Source organism: Echinops telfairi, unplaced genomic scaffold, assembly GCF_000313985.2.
Source record: "Echinops telfairi isolate 266 unplaced genomic scaffold, ASM31398v2 ScPeMD7_7424;HRSCAF=8462, whole genome shotgun sequence".
In the NCBI taxonomy this organism is placed as follows: Eukaryota; Metazoa; Chordata; class Mammalia; order Afrosoricida; family Tenrecidae; genus Echinops; species Echinops telfairi.
In genome coordinates, this window is record NW_022111324.1 from 15,668,237 (window position 1) to 15,693,507 (window position 25,271).

A 25,271-nucleotide genomic window follows, 5' to 3' on the forward strand; every position below is an offset into this window, starting at 1 on the left:
CTGTCCCCTCCACGTTACCGAGCACAATGTCCTTCTCCAGGGACTCTTCTCCCCTGACATGCCCAAAGTCCATGAGATGCCGCCTCGCCCACCCTTGCCTCTCAGGAGCGTTCTGGCTGTACTCCTTCCAGGACAGATCTGTTTGTTCTTTGGGCAGTCCATGGTATGTTGTTTGCATGTAGTAGGCAGTTAAAAATGTTCGTGGGAGGAACAACTTCTAAAGGGTCTAGGCAAGGGTAGCGCTTTTCCTGAGCAAAGCATCTCTGGAGGGCGAGGGGGTTGCCCTGGGGTTTGAAAACATCCCTCTGAGCCAAAGAGACAGAAAGTTGTGCTGAAAGACTGTTTGAATCCTATGGCTTTGACCTTGTAATAATACAAAGAGTAGTAGGCCACGGGGCCAGCACAGCTGAGTCCATGTTCACACCCCACGCGCAGGTGGAGTCCGGGCAGGTGGGGTTGATGGCGCTGAGCCCTGGCTTCCAGTCAGGTGTGTGGCAGCTGCTCTTCCCCGGTGCTTTCCTAGGCAGAGCTTCCTCCTCCTTACTGGACGGTTTTGGAATGCCTTGGAGGAATACACTGGATGAAGCGGAATGAAGAGTCTCCACCCGCTGGCCACATGTATGGTGATGGGGAAGGGAGCGCAGGAATAAAAGGAAATGATGGCAATAGCCGCCTGCCTGGGGGTGGGTTTGTGCTGTCAGCTCTCCTTCCCGTCCTGGCCAATCCCCCTGCTACCATCTTGCTCTGAGTCTGGGCAGCCCTGGTGCCAGAGAAGTCTGCTCCATAGAGCATTTGGTGGCTGCTTTCCCAAAGAGTGTGGATAGCCATACGCCTCTCAGCGTGTTAACTGTTTGCACCCTCCAGGGACTCCTTACACCCTGGTCCCAGCTCACTAAAGAGTGTTTGAACCTCCCAACCCATAAGCTTCCAGACCTGTTTCGTGTGGTGTGGTAGCCAGTAGCCACAAATGGCTCTGAAACCCCTGCCCCGGGGCATAACAGAGCCACTGGACTTTGTCAGATTTAGCTCGCATTAACTAGCTCTGTTAATGCATCTGGGGGATGTACCACACGGGATGGTGGAGGCACAGCCCGAGCCCCCAGCCCTCTCTGTTGAAGTGCACAGAGCTACTCTCCAGCCTCTGCTTGGGTAACCAGCATCCTCGCCCTCGCAGGAGCAGCCAAGGCCATTCACTTCATACCCAGTGCTCAGCTGCCGCAGAAGAGACCCATTGGGACAAGGAGACGCCTTCATACGCACACAGGTGTATGTGGATCGATGTCCGCCCCTAGCGGCCACTGCGAGGAGAGCCTGGTGGTGTTGTGGGTCTGAGAACCGCTGGGTCTGCTTCTACCAGGAGTTCATCTGGGAAACCCACAGGGGCAGTGCCACTCGGTTCTAAAGGGTGGCGATGAGTCAGAATCAGCGTCTAGGCAGTGAGTGTGACGGTGACCAGTTTCGTAAGTGGCCACTGGGTAAGCCTGCTAAGGGGGTGAAGTGGGTGAGGTGACCCCGAAGTCAGCCGCTGGAGAGCAGCAGCTTCTAGGCAGGGGAAAGACCAGGCTTTCTACTGCCCTAGAGTAGAAACCCCCAGGGGCAGTTCTGCCCTGTCCCATAGGGTGGCTAGGAGCCGGCATCCATCTCACCTGGATGGCAGGTGAGCATGGTTTCAGAGAGCCCGAGGGGCCCTCCCCTCTCCAGCAGTAGACTTAACTCCAAGGTCTGTTTTTATATCTTTCTTTTTTTTTTCTTCTGTTTTCCCGTTTCCTCTAAGAAGACATCGACTGACCTCATGGAGAGGAAAGTTCTCTCAGTGCTGCCAGGGAACACCCGTGGGCCTCCTGCAGCTGGCACCTCGGAGGCTGTTTCAGGCCGTGGCCAGGGCAGAGGGGCGGGGTGACCTCTCAGGGCCGGCCAGCTGGGTGCTCCCCAGGGAGTTGCCACTCCCTCTGCTGTCGGCGTCTGAGAGAGGGCAGGCCCTACCGTCGCGAGAGTAAAGGTCCGGACCCAGAAAGTAAGATCAAGCATGGCTTTTTACTTTATTTAAATACACTTTTCTTTCGTATGTGTGTGTGTGTGTGTGTGTGTGTGTGTGTGAATGAATGTAACAGGGGAAATACTGACAAATACTAAGCAAACTTAACCACCTATATTCCTTCTTGGAAAGTCTCTCTACCCCACAAAATAACCCCACCCACCCACCCAAAGCTAACCCACTGAGCAAAGGGGGGATGTTCCCTGATATGGTCTGTGAAGGGTGGCTGAGCCGTACTGAAGAGATTCTGGCCTGGCAGGGGGGGTGGGGAGGTGGCTCAGTCCCAAGTCTGTGCTGGTTTAGGGAGCCCCTTCTCTACAAGTCTTCTTTGTGATCCCCACCAGCTTAGGTCCTTCCAGAGGAGCCAGACAGGCTCTCGTCCCGAGGAGGCAGAGATTGGAAACTGGAAAGGAATGGGGTGATGTGGACAGAAGAGGGTATAAGAGAAGAACAAAGCAAGGGGGGGGGGGGCGGGACTGACAGGGCAGAAGGCAGTGGACACGCATAGTTAGTGCCTGAGCTTCCACCCACGCATCCATTTATCCAAACCAAATCTGAGAGGCCATCAAGTGCCAGGCAGGCCCCATTCTAGGTGCTCAGCTAAAGGCTGTTGGGGAGGCTGGGGAAGAGAGAAGACCCATCCAGGTCTTTTGGGTCCCAGGCTAATACACACTCAAGGGAATTTCTGGGTCTATCAGGTCTGGAGGTTAGAGCAAGGCCATTGAATTAGAAGACAACGGGGACATTACCATGAGCAGAGGCCTTGTCATGGCAGTGACAACTGACTGCTGGCTTAATTCAATCTAGCAGTCCGTTGTCATGGCAACAGTGTGACTTGTGTGGTCCCTGATGCTGGTGCTCCAAACTCCTAGATCACAATTGACTCCTAGACACAGTGATCGGCACCCATGCCTCCCCCAAGCCATCTGTTGGCGAGGGGGACTGAGGCCTGGGCACAAGAGGACAACTCCTCCTGGTGGGCATCGGCAGAGGGCAGAGGTGTGTGCTTTTGGTGTGGGCGGTGACAAGCCATCCTCTGATGTGACAACGCGATGTGACAAAGGTGCAGAGTCAGAGAGTGCTTTCTTCAAAGGGGTCTAGGGCTATGGGACCCAACTGTCCAGGGAACTTAGGGCCCCTTGAATCTAAGATTGGTACAGGCCTCTTTCTCACAGGGTCATCTGTTGGAAGACCCTGTTGTACCCACCATCACCATGTGCCCACCCTCTGCAGGCCTGGAGCTCACCTGGACGGCAGGTGGTCCAGGTGAGAAAAACACAATGCATCTCTCCATGAGCACGATCTCACACAACAATTTTGGTTACTATAAATACCATAGGTTAGCTATATGGTTAATTAAATATCTACTTAGCCAACCATTTAATAACAGCTTCCATGAGGAAATCGTTCAGGAGAATGACCCAGCAGATTTGCAAGTGAACTTTTTGAGCACAAATTGCTCCCAAGTTGGGGATTGTCCATCTTTATAATCTTGTCAACAGTCACAATACCAACCAGCTCACTCTGTAAGCAGAGAAACTCTGCCTCCCAACCTCAGTCCAGAGTGGGACATGCACTCCTCGCCTCAAGGCAAGCCTGCTTTAGGCCCTGGAGTACCGCAGCCCACCTTGAGTGCCAACTTGAACCTGGCTTCTGCAGGTGCGCATTTGCAAAATATAATGCCTGACTCTCATCCACTGCAGCAATTCATGGGCTCACTGAGAAAAGAAGGTCGTGGTGTGGGGGGGGGAACGGGTGAGGTCATACACGTTTACCTCTGACATCATCACATGCCCAACAGGCTCCATAGACAGTTCTGAGTACCTACTAAGTGCAAAGCATCGGCCCGAGGGTCAAGCCAAATACCACCAGACTTCCACGTAACTTTCGCTTCTGCTCTGTTATGCCTGCATCTCACCTATGACGTACGACACACCCACTATAGCATTAGGAGACAGTTTCCCATGTGCCTTCTGTGAGTCTCTCAGTAGTTACCTTAGTCCCGTCCCCCTTGAAACCTTTGATCATACAGGAGACACCTAGCTCAGGTGTAGCGCCTTCTGATCTTTTCCATCCACAAAACACACACGGCGCCAGTGCACAACTGCCGCCCATGGAAGCCAACGAGTAGCTTTCATAGCTTCCGAGCACCAGAAGCTTTCGCTTGGAGAAGGCGCCTCTCCAGGCTGAGTGCCGGGGATAGCATCTCAAAGCGAGGCTCTGGACCACGTTAGTTAGATCCCAGGGATCGTTAGAACCTGGTCATGAGTTGCAAGAAAAATAGCTTTCAGTTCATTTTGATCTATCAGGCTTTAAGCTTTTTGGCACAAGTGAGGGGGTGGGGAGACTAGACCAGGGGCTTTGGGTGTCTATATAAATATACACAGGGGTGGGGAGACTGTACCAGGTTGCTTGAAAGTCCACAGATGAGGTTTTTTGTTTTTCCTAGTAAAAGGTTCTGTCGGCATATAACCGGAAGGCACACATCTCTACCCTGAGTGGTACACAGAACTGACAGTGCACAGAGGCCTCGCCTGCTCTTATCACTGTGCTGATGTGCCTGGACTTGGCCAAGCTGTCCCCTGACAAGATCTGTACACACAGGAGACTTCACACAGTGCCTTGCACAGAGCAGACCAAGGGACCCTCAGTGACCTTTTGGCGAACAGAACATACTTGGATGGCACCTATTGCTAGGAGGCGTGTGGGCGCGGACACACACAAGGAACCCTCACGAGACCCGAGGATCGGTGGTCCCCATGCTTTAGTGCACAGGGTGTGCCAGGGCAGGGTGGAAGGCTAGAAGTGCAGCAAAGAGCATGGCTATCATAGCTGCCAAGACAGTGTCCAAGATGGTTCATGCGCTCCCCTGGGAGTGCCACTCCGTCTGAAGCTGGCTTCTTGACTTCGCAGTTACTCTGTGGGCGGGCATGAGGGCGTCACTCCCGGATTCTCGCTTCAAGCCTGTGTGGTTGGAACGAGGCGGAGCCTCCACCTAGACAGGCAGTGAGGGTCTCTTCTCCATCTGGAGCAGCTTGGGTTGCGTTGAGATCCAGAGGTCTTCTTCATCCTTCTTCTTCCTCTTCCTCTTGTTCCGCTCCGGCTGCTGGCCTCTCTTGCCCACGCGGTGCCAGCAGCAATGGCAACAAATGAAGAGGAGGGTGAGGATCACCAGCAGCGGCAGCCCCAGGAGGACTGCCAGGCAGATGGTGTTGAAGACACCCTGTTGGTGTTTGGTAGAGATGGTGTCCCAGATGGAGGCGAAGAAGGAGCTGATTTTCTCCATGGTGTTTGGCTAGCGTCGAGCCCGGGGACCTTCTCAGCTCACGAGCACGTTCTGGGCTCAGAAGGGCACAGCGTTGACCACTCGTACTGTATTCCTCTTCTGGCTCTGGGCTTGGGCACGCCACTGATAATTCCTGCAGAGACCAAAGCAGACAATTCAAGGGAAATGCAGTGGGAATGGTTTATAAAGCTTAGCAACATTATGGATTTTAGGCTTAGGAAAGGGGAACGGAATTAAAGATTTTCATGGAGTTCACTAATATTGTACTAAGCTCAATAAACAGGATAAATGTATCTAGTCAATAAGCTTTAATGGATTACACACACAGACACTCTCGCATGCACACACACTACATTAGGCTCTGGTTATACAGTTAGTCGTATACCTAATCCGGCACCTAGTAGGTGCTCAGTAATTTCTGGATAATGAAATAATATGTGTAGCTAGTCCCTGGATGTTCTACATTAACAGTCCTCAAACTTCAGTACCAGAGTTCACCTGACAGGTGTGGAACACCTGCTTCCCACCCACACTCCGGTGAAGCCAACTGGCCATTAACACTGTGTAAAGCCTAGCCACAGATGGAGCGCCTCGCTGTCTTTGGAAGGAGGCCTGGCCCTCCCCTAGGCTAAGAGGTCATCCTCATTCGCCCTGCTCCGGCCTTCCTTACGGACTTCATACTTTCTTCCCCACTCCTGCCTCCTCCCTTGCACCCTGAGAGGACCCACAGAGCTTTGGCAAGGCCGCCTGGGATTCCTCTCCTCCTGAGCCTGAAAGAATCAGGGGATGCCACTTTTTAATTTAAAAAAATTTTAATAAATCATTTTATTGGGGGCTCTTACAGCTCTTAGCACCATCCATGCATCAACTGTATCAAGCACATTTGTACACTGTTGCCATCATCATTTCCAAAACGTTTTCTATCTACTTGAGCCCTTTGTATCAGCTCCTCTTTTTTCCCCTCCCTCCCTGCACCACCTTCATGAACCCTCGATAATTTATAAATTATTTTCATATTTTACACTGTCTGCTGTCTCCCTTCACCCCAGTGTCTGTTGTTCATCCCCGGGTGTTGTATGTCCATCATTGCAATCGGTTCTCCTTTCTCCTCCCTCCCACCTTCCCCCTACCTTCATGGTATCACTACTCTCATTATTGGTCCTGAGGCGTTTATCTGTCCTGGATTCTGTGTGTCAAGAGCTCTTCTCTGTACCAGTGTACCTATTCTGGTCTAGGTGGATTTGTAAGACAGAACAGGGGTCACCATAGTGGGGAGGAGGAAGTACTAAAGAACTAGAGGAATGTTGTGTGTTTCGATGGTGCTATACTGCACCCTGACTGGCTCATCTTTCCTTGTGACTCTTCTGTGAGGGGATGTCTAATTGTTTACAGATGGGCTTTGGGTCTCCATTCTGACCCCCCTTGAGTGCATTGAAATGGTTGCTTGCTTTGGGCCTTCTGATGCCTGAAGCCTGTCCCTGGGTTTGTTGTCCCTTTCCCGATCAGCCTCACCTCAGCTTTCTGCCTCCCCACAACTCCCCTTCCATGCCTGTTTTCTCACCCCTTCCTTCTCAGTGGGCTGCTCAGTGATGGAGCTGGGAACAACTGGGCTGAGGCCCCTAGGGGTCTCCCTGCTCCTAACTTGAACTCAGCATATGGAAAGGGCCTTCTTTCGATCTACACTTAAGCTTTCCTGGACCAAATGCCTCCAGCACAGGATTTCTGTGGTTTCCATTCACCACCAGCACCAGCATCAGCACCATCACCATCACCATGGTTGGCAAACTACAGCATGCCAGGTGCTGCACTGGTCTCCATGGGGCCCTCCTGTGAGGTCACTCAGGGAGACAGAGGAAGCCCATCAGGCACTTGGAGACTTCCAGAGCAGGTTTCATGGGCTGGGGTTCCTTGAGGGGGACTTTGAAAGATGAGCATTATTTTGAGAGTGTAACAGAGAGGGGTGGAGGGAGGGCAAGAACAACATGAAACAAAACCAAGTAAATTTCATGTAGAAAAGGATGTTCCCATCTTCCGGGCAGAGAAACTTCTAGAAAATTCATGGGAGCAGGGAGTCCTCTGGTGAGAGTGGGGTGCAGGGTGGGAGAGGAGAGGTGTGAAAGCAAAATAGAGGGGAAGCTTGTGGCCAGGGGTTGTGTGTTTTTGGGGGCTTTATGAATAGAAGGTTTTGCCCAGCGTTGCTCTTTAGGAAGAGCTAACAGGACCTGAAAAGCTTAGTAAGATGTCTGAAGTGGTGCTCACCCACGTACCAAGTGTTTACTGAGCACCTGCTATATACCATGCAGGGTGTGGAGATTTACCGTGGCCACTGATAGCCCAGCACCTCCTGCCACTGTTATGAGGGATCGTGTTGGAAAGGACAAATCTCACAAGTATATTCCAAAGCAGGCTGCCGGGCTGGCTGAGACAGACACAAGCATTCGAGTTACAGGTTGATCTCCATGTCCCAGGCCCTCCTACGCCTCTCAACCTTTGTCTCCAACTCCTCTGTCCCGTGGCACCCACACTAGCCTTTGAAAGAGGAGGCTGCTTTTCATGCTGACGCTAACTCCATCATTCGCTCTGGATTCCTAAAGGTGCCCATCTGAGTCTGCTCTCTGCACAGCCGAAGAGAACATGCATTAACGGTTAGGAGCCAGGCAGGGGAAAGCGGATGGAACGGTCTTCTTTAAAAATTGTTTTCATCTAACAATTCTCATCTAGGCCCCCAGGTTATTTGCGGAGCTCTGCTAATCTATATAGTTTCATTAGTATTTATGAGCCCTGCATTCTTAGCATTTCCAGGAAACAATCAGACATCTCCTTGGTGGTATGAATTCAAAGTCAGGGCTTTTATGGAATGGTTTACAAAAAGACCCACAGTCCAGGCCCTCCAAGTACACTCCGAGGGCTCCCCTCTTTTGTTGTTTCTCAAAGGATTGCTGACACCTCTGGAAACTAATTCAGTATTTTTAAAACCAGCAATCGATGCATCTTGCTCCAGGAAGGAGACCTGGGTTCGGTTCCTGGCTAGGGTGCCTCCCAGGAAGCCATGCCCCCATCTGTGATGCTGTGGACCCTGTGGCTGTGATGCTGACAGGCTTCAGAGGAGCTTCCGGCTAAAAAAGGCACGGAAGAAACGCCTGGGGATCTACTTCTGAGGATCAGCCCCTGTAAACCCCATGGACCACAAGGGCTCAGTCTTGCTCCTGACCACAGGGACTGACGGCACTGGATTGGTCAGTTTGTCCTGCTGTGCTCGGGTGGCCATGAGGGGGCGCTGACTCCCCAGCAGCTGACAACAACCTGGCCTGACGAGGTTGTGGCATTGCTTTGGGTGTGAGGAGAGGGCAGAGGGGGCAGAGTTACTTGCAATTTCTTAGAAACGAAGCATTATCCATCTTTACACCCCCCCCCCCCCGTCTCTCATGGGGGGGAGTCATTCAAGCGTTTGCTCTCTTCCTTCCGTGCACATTTCCATCTGTCAGTGTTCTGGGTGTTGACAGGGTGTGGCTGTGGAGCCAGACCTGGGTTTGAGCTCGGGCACCCCTACTCCCAGCCGTGGGTGACCTTGGGTGACCTTGGGTTAGCTACTGAATCTCCGCTACAAAATGAAGTTAATAACCTTCCCTCGAAGGTGCTGTTGTTTGGGTTAAAAGAGCTCAATATGGTAAACACATTTTGTAAACTGTAAAAACTGTAAAATACAAAGCAAACATAATCTATAAAAACAGTGGATTATTGCCAAATAACAATGGACTAATTCTAGCCTGAGGCTTTTCATCCCCCTTCCTCACCTCCAAGCCAAAGAACCATAGGTCCCTACCACCCAATTCCAATGAAAAGGAAAAGGATGTCCCCTCCATCCATCAGTCCTCCTGGATGGCCTAAAGCTCTATGGCTTTAAATCTAGACTCTGACATCGGCAACAGGGAGGGAGAAAGGTCTCTTGGAGCATCTTAGAGGGTGTCCAGAGGTCTGCGGAGTTATCAGGTGGGCCCTGAGGGGAGTAACTGGTCATCTTTCAGCCCTCCTCCCAGGCTTTTTGGTCCCTGCAAGTGTCCCAGGAGGGGCCATTCCATCGGTGGTCTAGTCCACGCCTGGGAGCCAAGAAACACTCCTGGATGTGTCCAGCACTGGCCCTTGGGCTGAACTTCCTTCTGGAATGCCCCAATGTGGGGTGCAGGGACCCACTTTGTATTGCCCTTTATTGTCCCTGATCAGTAGATGACGTAAGACAGGTAGAGTTCTCGGCACAGGATCTGCCACAAAGTAGATGGCTTTGGGAAATATTAGAGATAAACACCAGGATGGCAGCCCCAGAAAACCCTTGAGAACAATGCGACTGACCTTCAAACCTGTAGATGGGGGATGGGACCAGGTGGAAGGTTCAAAACCGAGAGAGAGTCCTCAGACACAGGTCTCAGATACAGGTTCAAAACCGAGAGAGTCCTTTGATACAGGTCTGTATACAACCAAGAGAGAGTTCTCAGATGCGGCTTCGGACCCGTGTGGTGAGGGCAAGCAGTGTGGCCTCATCCTGGGCTTTTCCACACACGTTTCTCAAAGGGCATGGGTTGTGGCATTCCCTGTGTGTGGCTATCTCCTCTACTCCGGGCTCCTGGAGTCCCTGTGTGGTTCAAACGGTTGGTGTGCTTGGCTGCTCACCCAAGCCATGGAGGTTTGAATCCACAGAGAGCAGTTCAGCAGGAAGACCCGGTGGGTTACTTTCAAGACCCAGCAACGAGCACGCTGTGCTGACGCCGCGAGTTGGAAGGGACTGGGCAGCATCAGGTCCCCAGCCTGCCCAGTGATAGAGGGAGGGACAGCCAGCCAGGTTGGCTGCTACAGAGTGGCCCATGGAGTTGGTTAGAGACACACGTCCCTGGGCCCACGTCTGGAGTGGGAAGGGAAGACAGATGTCTACATTTTTAACAACCCATCCCAGTATTTCTGGTTCAGGAGTACTGATTGCAGAAGAACGGTGGGCAGAGGACCTAGGCATTGCCGAAGCCCCCCCTTCTAAGAGCCCAGCCATGTGTGGTGTGAAGGGACTGCCTTGTCCTTTGCTTCCTTGTCCCTTGGCAGGGAGGGCTATCTTTGTGCACAGAAGCGTGCTACTGTTATGGGGAGCTCCTTTTGGGGCTGTGGAGTCAGGGCCTCTGGGCTGGAGCTGTTTTCCTCAAGCTCACAATGAATGTCATGGCCATGCGCTGAGTGCTCACAAAGTACCTGGCCCTATGCATTCTGAAGTCTGGTGAGGAGAAGAGATGAGCAAACACATCAGGAGTCCAGTGGTCCAGCTCTGCGTTAGGGGGTGGGGGCTGGGTTAGCACAGGACAGGGAACAAGAGAGGCTGCCTGCAGATGGTGAAGAAAGAGCCAGTCAAAGGCACTGGAAATCTGCTTGTCATTCATTCAGTGATTGCTTAGGGGCCACCTATTACGAGACTGCACAAGGGCTAAGTGCATGGTGGTGGTTCGAACCCACCTAGCATCTCTACAATTAAAAGACCATGAAACAAGATTGCGGACGATGAAGCCCCACGGGACAGTGTTACTCTGTCCCAGGGTTGCTATGACACCTCGCAGCACCTGCCAACAAGCACTGATCGAGAACGGCCTTAAACCAAAACGCCTACACACTCACAGCCCTGGGAACTGCGGTGGACCCTGGGGATTCAGGGGAAGCCCAGCAGATCAGGTCCTGGTCCTGGTGGGAAGCCAGTGTTCGTTAAAGGACCACACACCCGTGAGAGGTACACATCTGGTGAATTCTATGATTGAGGTGCTGGGGAAAGGGGTCAGAGGCAAAGGGGACCCGTGCAGAAGGTTGGGCAGGCCCTGAGGTGAGGAGGACTTAAAATTAAGCCCTGGATGAGAAAAATAGGGAACACAGGATGTTGAAAAGTCTCAGAGCGGACAAAATCCAGCAACAGAAAACCCAACACTCTGCTGCTTAATTGATCCAATTCCTTCCCAGGGACGCTCTATAGGGAGTTCAACTGGGCTGTAGGGTCTCCAGGGTGGTAAACCTTCCGGCAGCGGATGGGGTCATCTTTCTCTACGAGCGGCAGGTGGGTTTGAACCATCGATTTAATTGGCCGTGCGATACTTAATCCACTGCGGCACCAGAGTGCCTTTCTTGAAGCATATGATCCACTTATTTAATGCTTGTCCTTAACTCTTAGATGCCTTTTCAGGAAAAGCAAGGAACTCAATGGTTCCTACCAAATATCCCCCAACGTCTGAAAAGACCAGGGAAGGCTGCGCTTCTTGTCCTTCTTTTCAGATGGACCTCTGGACCAATTGCTTCTGAAAGGTCAACATGAGTGACCACGACAGTAGCAGCCTCTGGGCAGGTCACATGCGGCTTGTGAGGTAGATCATGGCCATAGGACCTTCCAAGTCATGCTAAAGTCTGGTCTGTACTGGAAGAGCCATGGACTTTGAGCAAAGAGGGGGCCTGATGACTGTGTACAGATCACTCTTTCCCAGGTGTCAGAGAAGGGAAAGGGGCGAGATTGGAACAGTGGTCCAGGGAACGGGGCGGCTCTGACAAGGGTAACGGTGGTGCCGGTGACAGAGGGCCAGACAAGTGGGTGCGGCGGGGTGAGTGAGCCCTCCTAGGTAGAGAGCCCCGGGGAAGTGTGCTGCTGTGCTCTGCTTTTCCCAGCTATCCCTAGTCTCCTCCGAGCTCCTGGACATTTAGAACCTCCCACAGGGCAGCTCTACTCTGCCTCATGGAGTCGCCATGAGTCCGCACCAACAGACAGCACCCAGTACCACCTCTATCTCTAAGGCCGTCTGCTCTACAAATACTTACAATCTCAGAAACCCCATACAGGGTTGTTATGAACTGGAATTGAGTCAATGGCAGTAGGTTTGGTTTTGTTATACACACACACACACACACACACACACACACACCTCTCAAGGAGCATCAAAATGCTGTGGAAAATGGAATTGAAAGGTAATGATAAACTTCTGGAAAGCCACTGTGTGTGTGTGCATAATACATATTGTGTATATACATATATGTTTTCCTCCTTTTGGCTGCCCCTCCACTTTACCAAGCCTGATGTCCTCCAGGGACTGGTCTCTCCTGACCACATGTCCAACGTCTGTCAGACAAAAAGAGGAAGACCTTCCACAAGATGGGTGACCCGGTGGCTGCATCCATGCGCTCAGGCAGAGGAACAATTCTGAGGGTGGCACAGGATGGGCAGTGTCCTGTTTCATTGTGCATAGGGTTGCTATGGGTCAGGGCAAACTCAGTGGCCCCTAATGACAACAGCATACATGTGTATATATGCACACACACATACATATCTCACAGACTACATATATTCAAGTATAAGCCAACCCGGATATCTGCCAAGGCACCTAACTTTACCACAAAAACTGCATAAAAAATATGCTGAAAAACCCAGCTTATACTCGAGTATATAGGTGTATCTTTATATATAATTTTTCTAACTCACACAGGAATTCCACCTAACAGTCTCTATTAGAGCCCGGGTGGAGCAAGGGTTAAATTGCTTCACTGTGAACTGAAAAGGCAGCAGCTTGGGCTCACCACTGGTTTTCGAGAGAACAGACCTGTTAATCTGCTCCCATAAAGATTCCTAACATACCCTGGCTGCCATTGAGTCAACCCTATAGGGCAGAGAAAAACTCCTCTATAGGGTGCCCAAGGCGGTAAATCTTTACAGAGGCAGACTGCCATAACTTTCTCCCACAGAGAGGCTGGTGGGTTTGAACCACCAAGTTTACAGTTAGTACCTGAGAGCTTACCCACTGAGCCATCATTCCTCCTGCTTGTATGGATTCTGGCCTAGGAAACACTAAGGGACGGCTTTCTTCCCGTACGCAGGGACCAGATGAAACCGGATGCACCTGCTGGTGCACACACCACATACTTCCTTGTAAAATAGAGATTCCACCAAACAGTGGAATTCCACCAAGTAGATTCCACCTACTCGGCTCTCTACCATCTCACCTCGAGTGTAAAACCAACCTCTTATTTAGACCCATGCTGCTCCACACCAACTGCCCCAAACCTGCCCCAGTTCTCAAACTACCCTGCATCCTTGCAAAACCCCCGTGGTTACTGTAATACCACACACTTCAGAAGCCCAGGCTCACTGGCAGATGTGCACCGTGTGGGACCCAGCCCGTAGTTATTAGCTCTGCTGCTTTGGGTATACATTTCCTGACGATCCTCACCTCGCTCACCTATAATAGATGTTAAGTACTGTTTTGTACAAAAATGGTCAGATCACAGCCAATATTCTGCTTTTGAACATTATATTTGCAACCTAGCCCTGTTTTTTGGTGTGATGAATTATATAGCCATGTCCCTCTGTGTTAGGGATCATTTTAAACATCTAGTCCTCAGGTAAAGGTGGGTGCTCCTTTAATCACAGCATCCATCGAAGATAGGTAAGTGGACCCTGTCTATTCAATGAACTGTAACAAAATGGACTGTTTTCCCCACAATCGGTTTATAATTGTGGTTACATTTTTCAAACAGAAGCACCAATGGGCCATGGATAAAACCATCACGGAGGCGGTGCTGGGAGAATTGGGAGGATTCTGAGATGAGTATCTGGAAGAGGAAGGTGGCACTAGTAGGAGCTGTGACTTGGTAGAGGTCAAACAGTGAGCAACTGGGGGAGGGAGACAGAACCAGGTCTTCTGAGTCCCAGCACACCCTGCTGCCAGATATCCCCTGCAAAGTCCTTAAAAATAAGCACCGAGGCAGCATTTGGCAAGAAGCAAGGTGCCCACCACACCATTGAAGATGCCCCAGGCTAGAGTACGCCCCTCAGCCCCCTTCCGTCTGTGTCGGGCCTTGTGACTGATTCTGGCCCATGGAACGTGAGCTTGGCTCCTGAACTTGCTACAAGATTCTCTGTTTTCTGCTGCTCATTGGCCGTCCAAGGCAAAAGAATGTCAGGTGTTCCTGAAGGACTCTGTGGCCAGCGCACCCTGCTGACCTCAGTGCACAGTGGGATGAGAGAGGAAGAAAACCGCTGTCAGGGGAACTACTTGTTCTCGCAGCTAGCCTGTCCGGACTAATGTCTTTGCTGGGTGCCAGTGCACAGTGGCTTACAGGGCAGAGCAGAGCTGCCCCGCAGGGGTTCCAAGGCTACAATCTTTATGGCAGGGAGCCCGGTGGCACAGTGGTTGTATTAGGAGGGTTCTCTGAAGAAATGAAACCAGGACTCATGATTTTCTTTCTCTATAAGAGGATAGGTTTATACGGCGAGAAGGACTATAATCAGTCCACACAGCAGTAGAGAGGGTTCAGTTCAACTCATTTCCACAGAACAGTTAATATACTGAAGTCCTTCAACTCACATGGGTTGAGTTGGTCTAAGGTCAAGGAAACAGACAGCAGAGTCTGCCCACAGGCAAGAAACAGCAGGGTGGGTCACCAACAGTCAGGAGCTCAGGAGCTTTGCAAAGCAGGCCCGGATGGGAAATCAAACACAAGCAGTGCAAGGTGACAGGATCTGCCAGCCTCAAGCTCAAGCGATGTACACAACAGCAGCGTGGCAAAGCAGGTCTTGAAGGAACATCAAGCTCTAGCAACACGATTCACTGGGTTTGGCCTGGCCCACAGGTAATGCAGCTCACAGGTTGAGGCAAAGAACTAGTTAACACAGCAGCACACACACTGGGGTGGGGGTGAGAAGAGAAGAGAGGAGAGAGGGAGGGAGGGGGAGGGAGGGGGAGAGGGGAAGAGGGAGAGAGAGAGAGAGAGAGAGAGGGAGGGGGAGAGGGAGAGGGAGGGAGAGAGGGAGAGAGAGAGAGAGAGGCCTTGCAGAGCCATTTATCTCTTTGCCCTCCAATCAACCTTCGACCTGATTAATCCCACATGTGCCTATTGGCCAGGTTGGCACAATAAACCTATCACAGTAGTTATGTGTTAGGTTGCAATCTAAAAGATGAGCAATTCGGTGCTCTGAGGGAGAGGGACGGGGCTCTACTTCCACAAAGCATCCCGGTTCAAGAACCTCACAGGGGCAGTCTGTCCTGCCTCGTAGGGTCGCTGTAAGTCAGCACTGACTTGATGGCAGTGAGTTTGGTTTTGGACTCTTTATGGGACTCGACTGGGAGGTTTTTTTCTCCTCAGAGCTACTGGGTGGGCTTGAATCGCCAACCTTTTGTCTAGCAGCCAAGAGCTTAACCCTTATGCCAGCAGGACCCATACACAAGGAAAACACACGACTAATAAACCGACGACGACAAGCTCCACAACTCTTCCTGAGAGGGGCTCAGCTGTGTGCTCAAGCGGGGGTTCTGGGGCCATGGATCCTGGCCGGCTGCTCATGAGCTGTGTGCCACAGGGCGGGCGACTTATCCTCACTCTCCGGGGCTCAGTTTTCTCCTTTATAAAGTAGAATTGGTAATAATGGTGTTTGGAGAATTAAATGAGTCAGTAGATGTAGAGAGCCTCAGAGCAGAGCCAGGCAATAAATGGGAACCTTGCTTATTTGACCCCAAACAAATAGGCTAGCCAAAATAAAGATCCCTCGACTCTTTGCTAATAATGGTTTTGTTTGCCTTCTTAGAATGTGGGACAGTTCTGGACTCATGACTTCTTAATCGTAACTTTGATTATATAGGTCTCTTTAAAAGACTTTCCCCCCCTCCCATTCTCAAATCTTCATGTGGTAATGAGATCCTTTCTAAGTTATTCCATTTGTCATTCTTTTTATAAGACAACCACTTCAGAGTGAAAACCCTTGTAAGCATCACGCAGGAGCAGAAATCGGAGGTCTGGGTCATTTCTTCACCCTCTCCATGGACCCCTCATGATGGGGGGTGGGGGTGTACAGTTTCCTCCCTCACCCCACACCACACTCTCCTCTTGTTTCCGTGTCATTTCCCTGTCCTAGGCTCCAAGGAGATAGTCAACAATAAGACCGGTGTGGTCCAGCGCCTTCGTCTATACTAGAGGTTCTCAACCTGTGGGTCGCGACCCCTTTCGGGGGTTGAACGACCCTTTCACAGGGTCGCCCAATTCATAACAGTAGCAAAATTACATTTGTCCCGGCCCTCACACTGCTGTATGGATTTTCTTTTCTCTAGCCCATCTTTCTTAAATCTGGGTGTGCTTATACACCCCCGACCCCTGGCCAGCCTCTCTTGGCTCTCCATCACTTACCTGATAATCACAGCTCCTTAGCAAGAAGGGTCAGTCCCTGGAGCTCTTTCACCCCGGCCTCATCTCTACCCCCAGCCTCATCACCACTGTCTCCTCGAGTCCCCCACACCTTTCTGCTCCCTCCCATTTTCATCCTTTGAAACGTCCTCTCTCTTGCCTCCTTCCCTTGGCCCCATTTCACTGGAAGCACTTGCCCTTCAAGTCTCCTCTCTGAGTGACTTGGTCCATGTCCCCTCTTCTGTGCGCCCATAGACCTAGCCTTTATCTCCTTGTATTGTCACTATTTGTTTTCTTGGAGAAATTAAAAGACCACCAAAGCATAAGGAGTGATGCACATTTCTTTTCTCTCAACATAAAACGTTCTCTTGTATGCAAGGGCCTGCTTCTCTTGCCGTTCTGCATACTCTTTATTTCGATTTTTATTTTTTAACTTTGTATTGTGAATTAGGTGGTTACAAAGCACATCATAAGGTTTACATTCAATAATTCATAACTCTTTTTTCAACTCATCCACTGCAATCCCCTAAATGTACCATCACTTATTTCATTTCCTCCCTGCAGTTCCTATTTAAATGTCTCCCTCTTTTATAACCCTCTGAGCTTTGTCCTTGGGTAAATGCCGCCCTTTTGATTTATTTTTTTAAATCATTTATTGGGGGCTTGTACACCTCTTATCACAATCCATATCCATACATATGCATCCATTGTGTCAAGTACATTTGTACATTTGTTGTCATTCATCATTCTCAAAACATTTGCTTTCTACGTGAGCCCTTGGTATCAGCTCCTCATTTTTCCCCTCCCTCCCCACGCCCCTCACCCTCATGAACCCTTGATAATTTATAAATTATTATTTTGTCACATCTTACGCTCTGTAAATTCTTAAAGGGCTGTGCTCTGACTACTTTGGATGACCTGAAGTCTTATTTCTGTACCCATCACATCATTCCCAAACCCACTCTTATTGAATCAACTCCGACTCACAGTGATCCTGTAGACTAGAGGATGCCACGGCTGGAAATCATGCCAAAGCAGATAGACTCATCCTTCTCAGGAGTTGTGTTTGAACCATTGACCCTGCAGTTAGCAGTTCAGTACTTAGCCCACCAGTTAGGCCGCAGTAAATAAGGGATGAATAACTGGATTCTTTCAGATGGATGAGGTGGAGGATGCACTGTTGATCCTTGATCCTCCTGTTTGCTTCCCCCACCTTGGTCCTATCAGCAGGTCTCAAGGTCTCTATCCCCCCCAATTCACCGGCGTCTTCTCGTGGCTATTTTACCATGTTCTCTAGCCTGGATTACTGTGAGAGCTTGCTAACCAGTCTCTCTGGTTCTCCAGGTTATGGGTCCCTCCCCCACCTCCTCCTCCTCGAGAATTCCCATCACCTGTGGAGTGAGATCTAAATTCTTTATTCACTTCCACAAGTCCCTCCATCATCTGGTGCCTGCCTCCTCTGCCCTTACCTCACACCCCTTTCTTGCTCACACCCCTTTCTTGCTCACGCTTGAGCCCTGGCCACTCTCTGGGATCATCCACAGTCTCAGGGTCATGTTACTCCCTCAGTTTAGTACTCAGGTCTTGTCACAATGACTTCAGGACATTCAAATCTCAGCTCAAATGTGTCTCCACTCAGAGGCCACCACACTTGGGGTCTCACCACAAGGCCTTTCCCCTGGTCAGCCTCTCCCACACCTGCCTTGGTAGCCTTTCCCGCTCTGCAATATTGCAGCCACTTGGCATGTGCTAGTCACTTGGGTTTGCATGCCCTCCTCCTCCAGGAGAAGATGTTTTCTGTGGGAAGAGGGCCTTTCCTTGCTGTACTCTGTCTCTCTCCTCGGAATCTGACAAGGGGCTAAAGGAATGCTTGCAAGAAGTCACGCAAGTTAAGCTAAGGGTCTGACAAATGTGATCTGTCCATCCAGGTCAATGGAGGGGAGAGAGCAGGGACAAGGAAGGACCTAGGAAAGTGACCACTGGCGGCGACATATGTGGTCAGATTTTGATGGCAATGACCATCTCGATCCTCAGCCACCTAGCTCAGTTGAGGAAGAAATGATCATCAAGCACATCCCAGTATCTCTGAAAGCAGCTGTGGGTGGAGGGAGCGTGCTTAATCGGCTTCCGAATAATCGCCTACCTAGCTTTCACTCAGTTACAAAGAGCCCATTGTAGCTGGAACTTCCTGATAACGAGGCATCCTTGCCTAATTATTATGTGCTCCATTTCAGGTTCCGCAGAAAAGAAAATCACAAAGCTCAATTTCACGTCAGGTTCAAACGGGTCAATCTTTCAATCAATCAAGTATGAATAAGGTGTGCTAGGCAACACATGGGAGGTCAAAGACAGCCTCTCTCTTCTCAAGGTGATCTCAGGGAAAGGATCAGAGCCTAACCGAAGGCCAACGGCGAAGGTTCAGCCAGGGTTTCACTGACGTTCTGTCACACAGAGGAGTCTCTAGTCCCTGCCTTCTCTTCCACTTCTCCTCTATTCTCACTCCTAGTCACATGGCACCCCTCTCGGTACCACCAAAAAGCCAACCACTCCCTGCCATGGAGCCGTGCTGACTCACAGTCAGCCCCCATAGGTTTCCGAGCCTGTAACTGTTTATGGAAAGAGAGAGCCCGTCTGTCTCTGCAGAGCGGCTGCTGGTGGTTTCAAACTACCAACGAATGCGGAGCCCAGGCCAAGGCATAACCCCCACACCACCAAGGTACCACAGAGTCTGAGAACCCTGAGTCCTTACCAACTGGCCGTGCGGCTCAGCCACTAGATGCGGCGCTCCAGCGAATATAAGGTCTCTAGTCTGACAGCAAGTCATCAGCTTCCTCACCTTTATCTGCCTGAGCTCATCAAGGAAATTTCCCCCATCTTCTCCCTAGCAACCAGAAAACAAGAATGTTGCCTCCCCCCACTCCCGTGGGGCAGGGCCTGGGGAATTTGACATCTGCACTTTGATGTCAGCTTTCTGGGCTGGAAAGGGACAGCAGCCCGGCCCTGAGGGTGAGGCCTTTTACTGCCCGAGCTGCATTGCTTTCTCCTCGGGCTTGGCCCGGGGCCTGGCCCAGCAGTGAGCGTTTGCGGAATGGACAGATGGACAGATGGACGGACAGATGAAAGCAAGCAAGGCTGGGGGTGGGAACCGAGATCGTGTGGAGAAAGCATGTAACCTGAGTTCCTTTACACACAGTGGGGCTTTGAATGTGCCTGGGAAACCACAAAGCACAGTACTTCTTCCTGATGTACGATTCGTGCTGTGTGAAGCCATCATTTACGAAAGCACCGTTTGGTTCGGTCTGCACCAGAATTCCATGGCTGTTTCACGGAATTGGTTTGCATTGGCCTCGCCCCTGCTTTCTTGCTAACTTGATGTCCCTTCTTCCCCAGTGGCTTCTCCACCTCACCCCCGCCCCCCCTTGCTCAGCACCCTTGATCTCTGGGGTTTTATTTCTCAGGGGAGCCTTGTTTGCTTCCCCACGATCAACTTTCTCCTCTTCATGCCCGCTGGCATGCTGCCTTGTTTTCCCTGGGCTCGGCCTCTTTCGACTGGAGACTGCAACACAGAGGGCTGCCTAACTGTCTTATCACCTCGCTCAGGAGCAGGGGAGGAGCTAGTGAAGGGAGAGGCGGCCGTAGGCAGAGTTCTTGCTAAGGGTGCGGCTCCCTGGGGTAATAGGGGCTCTAGAGGCGTGGCCCCTATTTTATCCCCGTGACACAGTTGAGGAGGAGCCCCGGTGGCGCAGTGGTTGAGAGCTCAACTGCTAACCCAAAGGCCGGCTGTTCAAACCCACCAGCTGCTCTTTGGGAGAAAGAGATGTCTGCCTGCTGCAAAAATGACAGCCTTAGGATCCTTGGGGGCATTTAGTCAGTCTATACTAAAGCGTCACTATGAGGCAGCATTGACTCTGCAAAGTATTTGGGGATAGAGATGAGAAAACTGAGGTTACTGGAGATTACATACCTTCCCAAGGCCCTAAAACCAAACCAAACTCACTGTCTCATCGACCCCCAGTTGGTTTCCGAGACGGTTTCCTGGAGTAGAAAGTCCAGCTTTCTCCCTCGGGTTTGAGCTGCTGCGGGTGGTTTGGAGCTGCTGACCATGCAGATCACAGCCCTAGGGGTAACCCTTGTGCCAAAGTGCAGCAGGAGGTTTCCAATTGGTCCTTCTGGTCTGAGCCCTGTGACCTGCATGCCATTCAACCGCTGTTCTCAGGAGGCTGAGGACCTCAGCCTGGGGGCTTTATCCTCTAGGAGAATGGGCATTGACCTAATCATGCATCCATGAACTATCTTACAGGTGGCCACGTGTGTCACTCTCTGTGGGGCCACCCCTGGTGAATGGGCTGGAAGAACCCAGACATGTGATTCCTATTGAAATATATGACCTCCTTCAGGTGCCAGAAGGTATTGACTCAAGAATGCGTTTCTCCATAAGGCGTGGCACTGTCCCATGAGGCTGCTGTGAGTAGACTCCAGACCCCTCACAAGGGGAGCAGCAGACAGGCTGAGAGCAACCTCCACAGAGGGTGTAAGTCTTCGAGCCGGTGTACAGCACACTTGCAGTCCACAAGTGACATCCCACCCAGAGGCACTTTTTAATTGCCTTCTCCAACTTCATGCGACACTCTGAGGTTTTAGTTTGACGTAATGAATAGCTGACCTAACCAGTCTGTGGGTGCTGTCTGTTCCCGCCTGACCCCACAGCACAGCCCTTAGCCTGCCAGCTTCTCTCCGTCCTGTCAGCAGGCTGGCCCCTGGAGGCTTTTTGAACTTGCAGCGCCTGGACTGTCAACTCCCACAGGAGTAGGGGCGACCTGACTGCAAGGAGCCCGGGTGGCACAGTGGGTTAAGCATTTGGCTGCCAACGGCAAGATCTGCGATGGGAACCCAGCAGCAGTTCCTAGGAGAACAAGTTAGTAGTCACCGGCTCGGGAACCCGCGGGCCAGCGCTGCCCTGCCCTGGAGGGCCGCTCTGAGATGGCAGTGGGTTTGGGGTTTCCTGTCTGTAGGGCAAAGCTACCGTACGTAAAGGCTTGGAAAATAGATCCGAGGGGAAAGGCAAGACTTTCTTTCCAGTTGTGGCCTCTGGTTTGATTGATTGACCCCAATCGTTGATTAATCAATGGAGGCCCGGTGGTGTAGTAATTACCCACTGGGCTGCTACGGCAAGGTCGGTCGTTCATTATGTTACAGCCAGCCACTCCCCTTTCTTCTCCCATAAAGCGTTCTAGTCTCAAACCCACAGGGACAGGTCTACCCGGCCCTGTTGTACCCTGTACGGTTAAGCCATGAGTCGGCATCGACTTGATGGCAGTGAGCTTAGTTTTAGTTCTTTTGATTAATCAGCCAAATGATTTTTAATTAAAAAAAAAATTTAAACCCATCAAGGAGGAGGGATGTTGCCGGAAGAATGAACACGCATGAAAATGCTCCCAGATACAATTGCAGAAAGCTGGTCAAAAGGCAGGTGGTCAGAGTCCTGAGGCAGGAGCAGAGGGCCCAGCTCTAGTCTCAGGGCAGTAGCATCCTTTGGTCTCTTGACCGTGGGGTGAGCCAGTTATGCTTTCTGGGCCCTTTCCTCGCCTGGTACACCAGGCCATCTCCCGTCCCAAGAATCCTGGCCAGGTTGTTGTGAAGAGCAACAAGGCCCCAAGGCACACAGGAGGCCACTGCCAAGCGAAGACTGCAGTGTCCAGGCCAGGCAGTGGTGTTCTGGAGTATTATATGAACAAGCCAATCGGAGGCTGACATTAGAACCCTTCACTTCTCTTAGGGCTGCAGCCCTCCACCCTGCCGGCTCCTCTCCGGCCCTTTATGAATCATCACCATTAGGAACCCCGTTGCCCATTTGAAGCATGTAAGGCCGCACACGATGCCACACTTCTGTGTGCCGTTCCTGTACCTCAGACCACACCCTGGTTCCGATGCTCATAAAGCCTGTAGCTATGGTGACAGAGCAAGACAGCTCTCACACTCATCTGGAACACTGTGGAGGGAAGGGTTGGGAGGCAGTGTCTGTGGGTGAGGTCGAAAGCACCTGGGCAGAGTTTATTTTTGGAAAGGGAGCCGGGGCTCTGAAGTCATGTGGGCCACGGGGCGGTTGGGCTGGGCGCCGCCGTTTCTGTTCCACGAATCAAGGGAAAGCGCTACTTCTGGGCGACTCTCCAAACTGAGGCTTAAGCCCTCCGACGTCATGGCCTCTTGGAGGGAGAGCGTGGTGTCTGCAAAGGGAAGGGACAGCCAAGGACGCGCTGGCCAGCTCCCCGGCCTCCCGCACAGGCGGCGATGAAACGCATAAATCTGAAATTTAAAGTTGCACAATTCTCCTCAATAACACAGAAGGGAGCTTAGTGTTCTGCAAACTCTGTAGCCCACATTGAATGCCTTAGTAGTAGTAGTGTTTTTTTTCTCCTTGGGGGGAGAGGCACACAGGCTGAGAGAGTTTGAAACTAATGGTGCGGCAAAAACACACAATTATGCAACTCCAAAGCAATACAGATATGGTTTTTATTTTCCTGCCCATTTCTTCTCTCCATTTAATGTTAACAAAAGTTCAGGGCAATTAAAAGCCAAGAGCTATCTTATAGAGAGACTTAAAATGTAAAGGCCAACAAGAGTGAGCAGAAATACCCTTATTCCAATCATAACTCAGTCCTGCGGAATGCACAGTGCGGAGTAGTTCAGACCCGCCAGGCTGCCGGCCTTGGGTTTGGTCCCAGAGGGCAAGCTGTGTACAGGAGTGACTGTCGTTGGAGGATGAACCTTCACTTTCCATCTGTTCGGGCTTAAATGTGCATCTCTAACATTGCAGAGAGGAGTCCTGGTGGCCTAGGGGTTATGCACTAGGCTGCTAACCACCAGATAGAAGTTCAAAACCACTACGGTGTCTGGGAAGAAGGTGAAGCTTTCTATTCTTGTAAAAAGTCAGTCTCAGAAAAGCCACAGAGGCAGTTCTGTCCTGCCCAGCCCTCTGTAGAGGGTCACTATGAGCTGGAATCGATTTGATAGCAGTGAGTTTGGTTTTTTAATATTGCACAGTGTTTTTAAAATAATGTATCATCGTCGGTGACTGTAACCCTAAATACTTACTGAGCATCTACCACGTGGCAGGCAAGCACGTTATTTCACCACTGTTCTTTCTTTCTTGGGTGTTTTTCACATCGAATTTGGTGTTAGGTCCCTCTGTGCGGAGAGACGGCTGCTCTCTAAGTTCATCTTAGAGAACCTTCTGGAACCATCACTGGTCCCACACATTCCTGATCCCCTCGGTGCATCTGCCCTCGTCCCATCTTGCTGTCCACCCCTGAAACGCCTCTCAGAGGAGGCCACACACAGCTAATTGCAGATATTTGGAGTAGGATAGAAACAAAACCACTGAAGGGAGTTGCCAGAGATAATCCTACAGATGGAGTCCCTGGGCCGTACAAAGAGCTAGCACACTTGGCTGCTAATCACAAGGTTAGATGTTTGAGTCCGCCCCGGTTTGCCTTGGAGAGAAGGCCTGGAGCTGGGCCGCTGGAAAACCAGGCCCGCCGTTCTCCTGGGGGACACACGGAGATTCTGTGAGTTGGCAGGGGCTCAGTGGTGGGGGACTGTGGTAGAATTCCCACCTCCCATGAGGAGAGCCTGGCTCAATTCTGGGCCAATGTAGCTCAGGTGTAGCTTACACCCCCCCTCCACCCCCCATTAGTGGAGGCCTGTTGGCTGCTATGATATTGAGTAGGCTTCTGTGGCGCTCCTGAAAATCAGCCAATGAAAACCCTGGGGGTCACAATGGTCTGGTCTGTGACCAACCATGGGGACGGCACAGGACCGGGCAGCATTTTGTTTCACTCTGACTTCTGCGCTGCCATGTGCCACAGGCCGAGTTGTCAGCAGTTAACCATTACAGCAACCCTATAGATACTAAACACACACACACACACACACACACACCCCTCCCTCCGTGCGCTTTCTCCCACCATTCCCACTCCCACCCACCGTCCCGAGGTCCCCCGCCCACCCCCACCCCCACCCCCATGCCCAAACTCACTACCATCCAGTCAATGCTGACTCATAGCGACCCTTACAGGAGAGGGTAATGCCTGTGCCAGGAGACCTCAAGGAATTATGGAAAACTTTCTAGAAAGTGCTTGGGGGTCTGGCAGGTAGATGAGATGGTGGCACAGATCAGGGATCTCAGACTTTGTCTTCTAGCTCTTTCTACTCTGTGGTTTCAGGGCTGGGCCACTAGGCTTTATCTCCCACAAGCAGCCCAGAAAACACTTTTTATCTGACCAACCTTCAAAACATCAGGGTCTTAAAGGGGTATCACACTGGCCTGGCAGGAATTCTTTGATAGAACACATTGCTCGAAATATGTAGCCTTGTCCCCTGTCAGTTCCTAACCCTAAAACCAAACTAACTGCCACCGAGTTGATTCCAACTCTCAACATCCCTACAGGACAGGGTAGAACTGCCCCTTTGAGTTTCTGAGACTTTAAATCTTGACAGGAGTAGACAGCCTCATCTACATCTCGTGGAGTGGCTGGTGGGTTTAAGCCACTGAACCTGTGTTTAGAAGCTCAATACATAACACACCAGGACACCTGGGCTTCTTCCTCAGTCAGTTAGAGGGCGGGAAAGACTCCTGGGGAGGGGAGCAGGCATGGAGGGCCTAACGGCAGGCAGTCCTCGCCGCTGTGCTCTGGTGGAGTCTCAGACCTCCTGTCCTGGGGCTGACTTTACCTTTTATGTGCTTGCATTCCTGTAAGTTCTCAGGTGACCTGAATCAAA

The 25,271-nt window shown here is 51.2% G+C and overlaps 1 protein-coding gene across 1 annotated transcript; it reads right to left on the reverse strand.

The window, feature by feature from the left end:
* Window positions 1–4,782: 4,782 nt before the first annotated feature.
* KIAA0040 (KIAA0040 ortholog) lies at window positions 4,783–19,289 on the reverse strand. The gene is made up of 2 exons (XM_045298034.1): window positions 19,243–19,289; window positions 4,783–5,454 (listed from the first exon to the last, which is right to left on the reverse strand). Exon 2 carries the CDS (start codon window positions 5,319–5,321, stop codon window positions 5,031–5,033), a length of 291 nt encoding a protein of 96 aa, XP_045153969.1. The 5' UTR covers window positions 5,322–5,454; window positions 19,243–19,289; the 3' UTR covers window positions 4,783–5,030.
* Window positions 19,290–25,271: the final 5,982 nt, after the last annotated feature.

What these genes read in the sequence shown, in the direction of transcription:
- KIAA0040 (XM_045298034.1), bottom strand. Translation starts at nt 5,321, where the DNA reads ATGGAGAAAATCAGCTCCTTCTTCGCCTCCATCTGGGACACCATCTCT.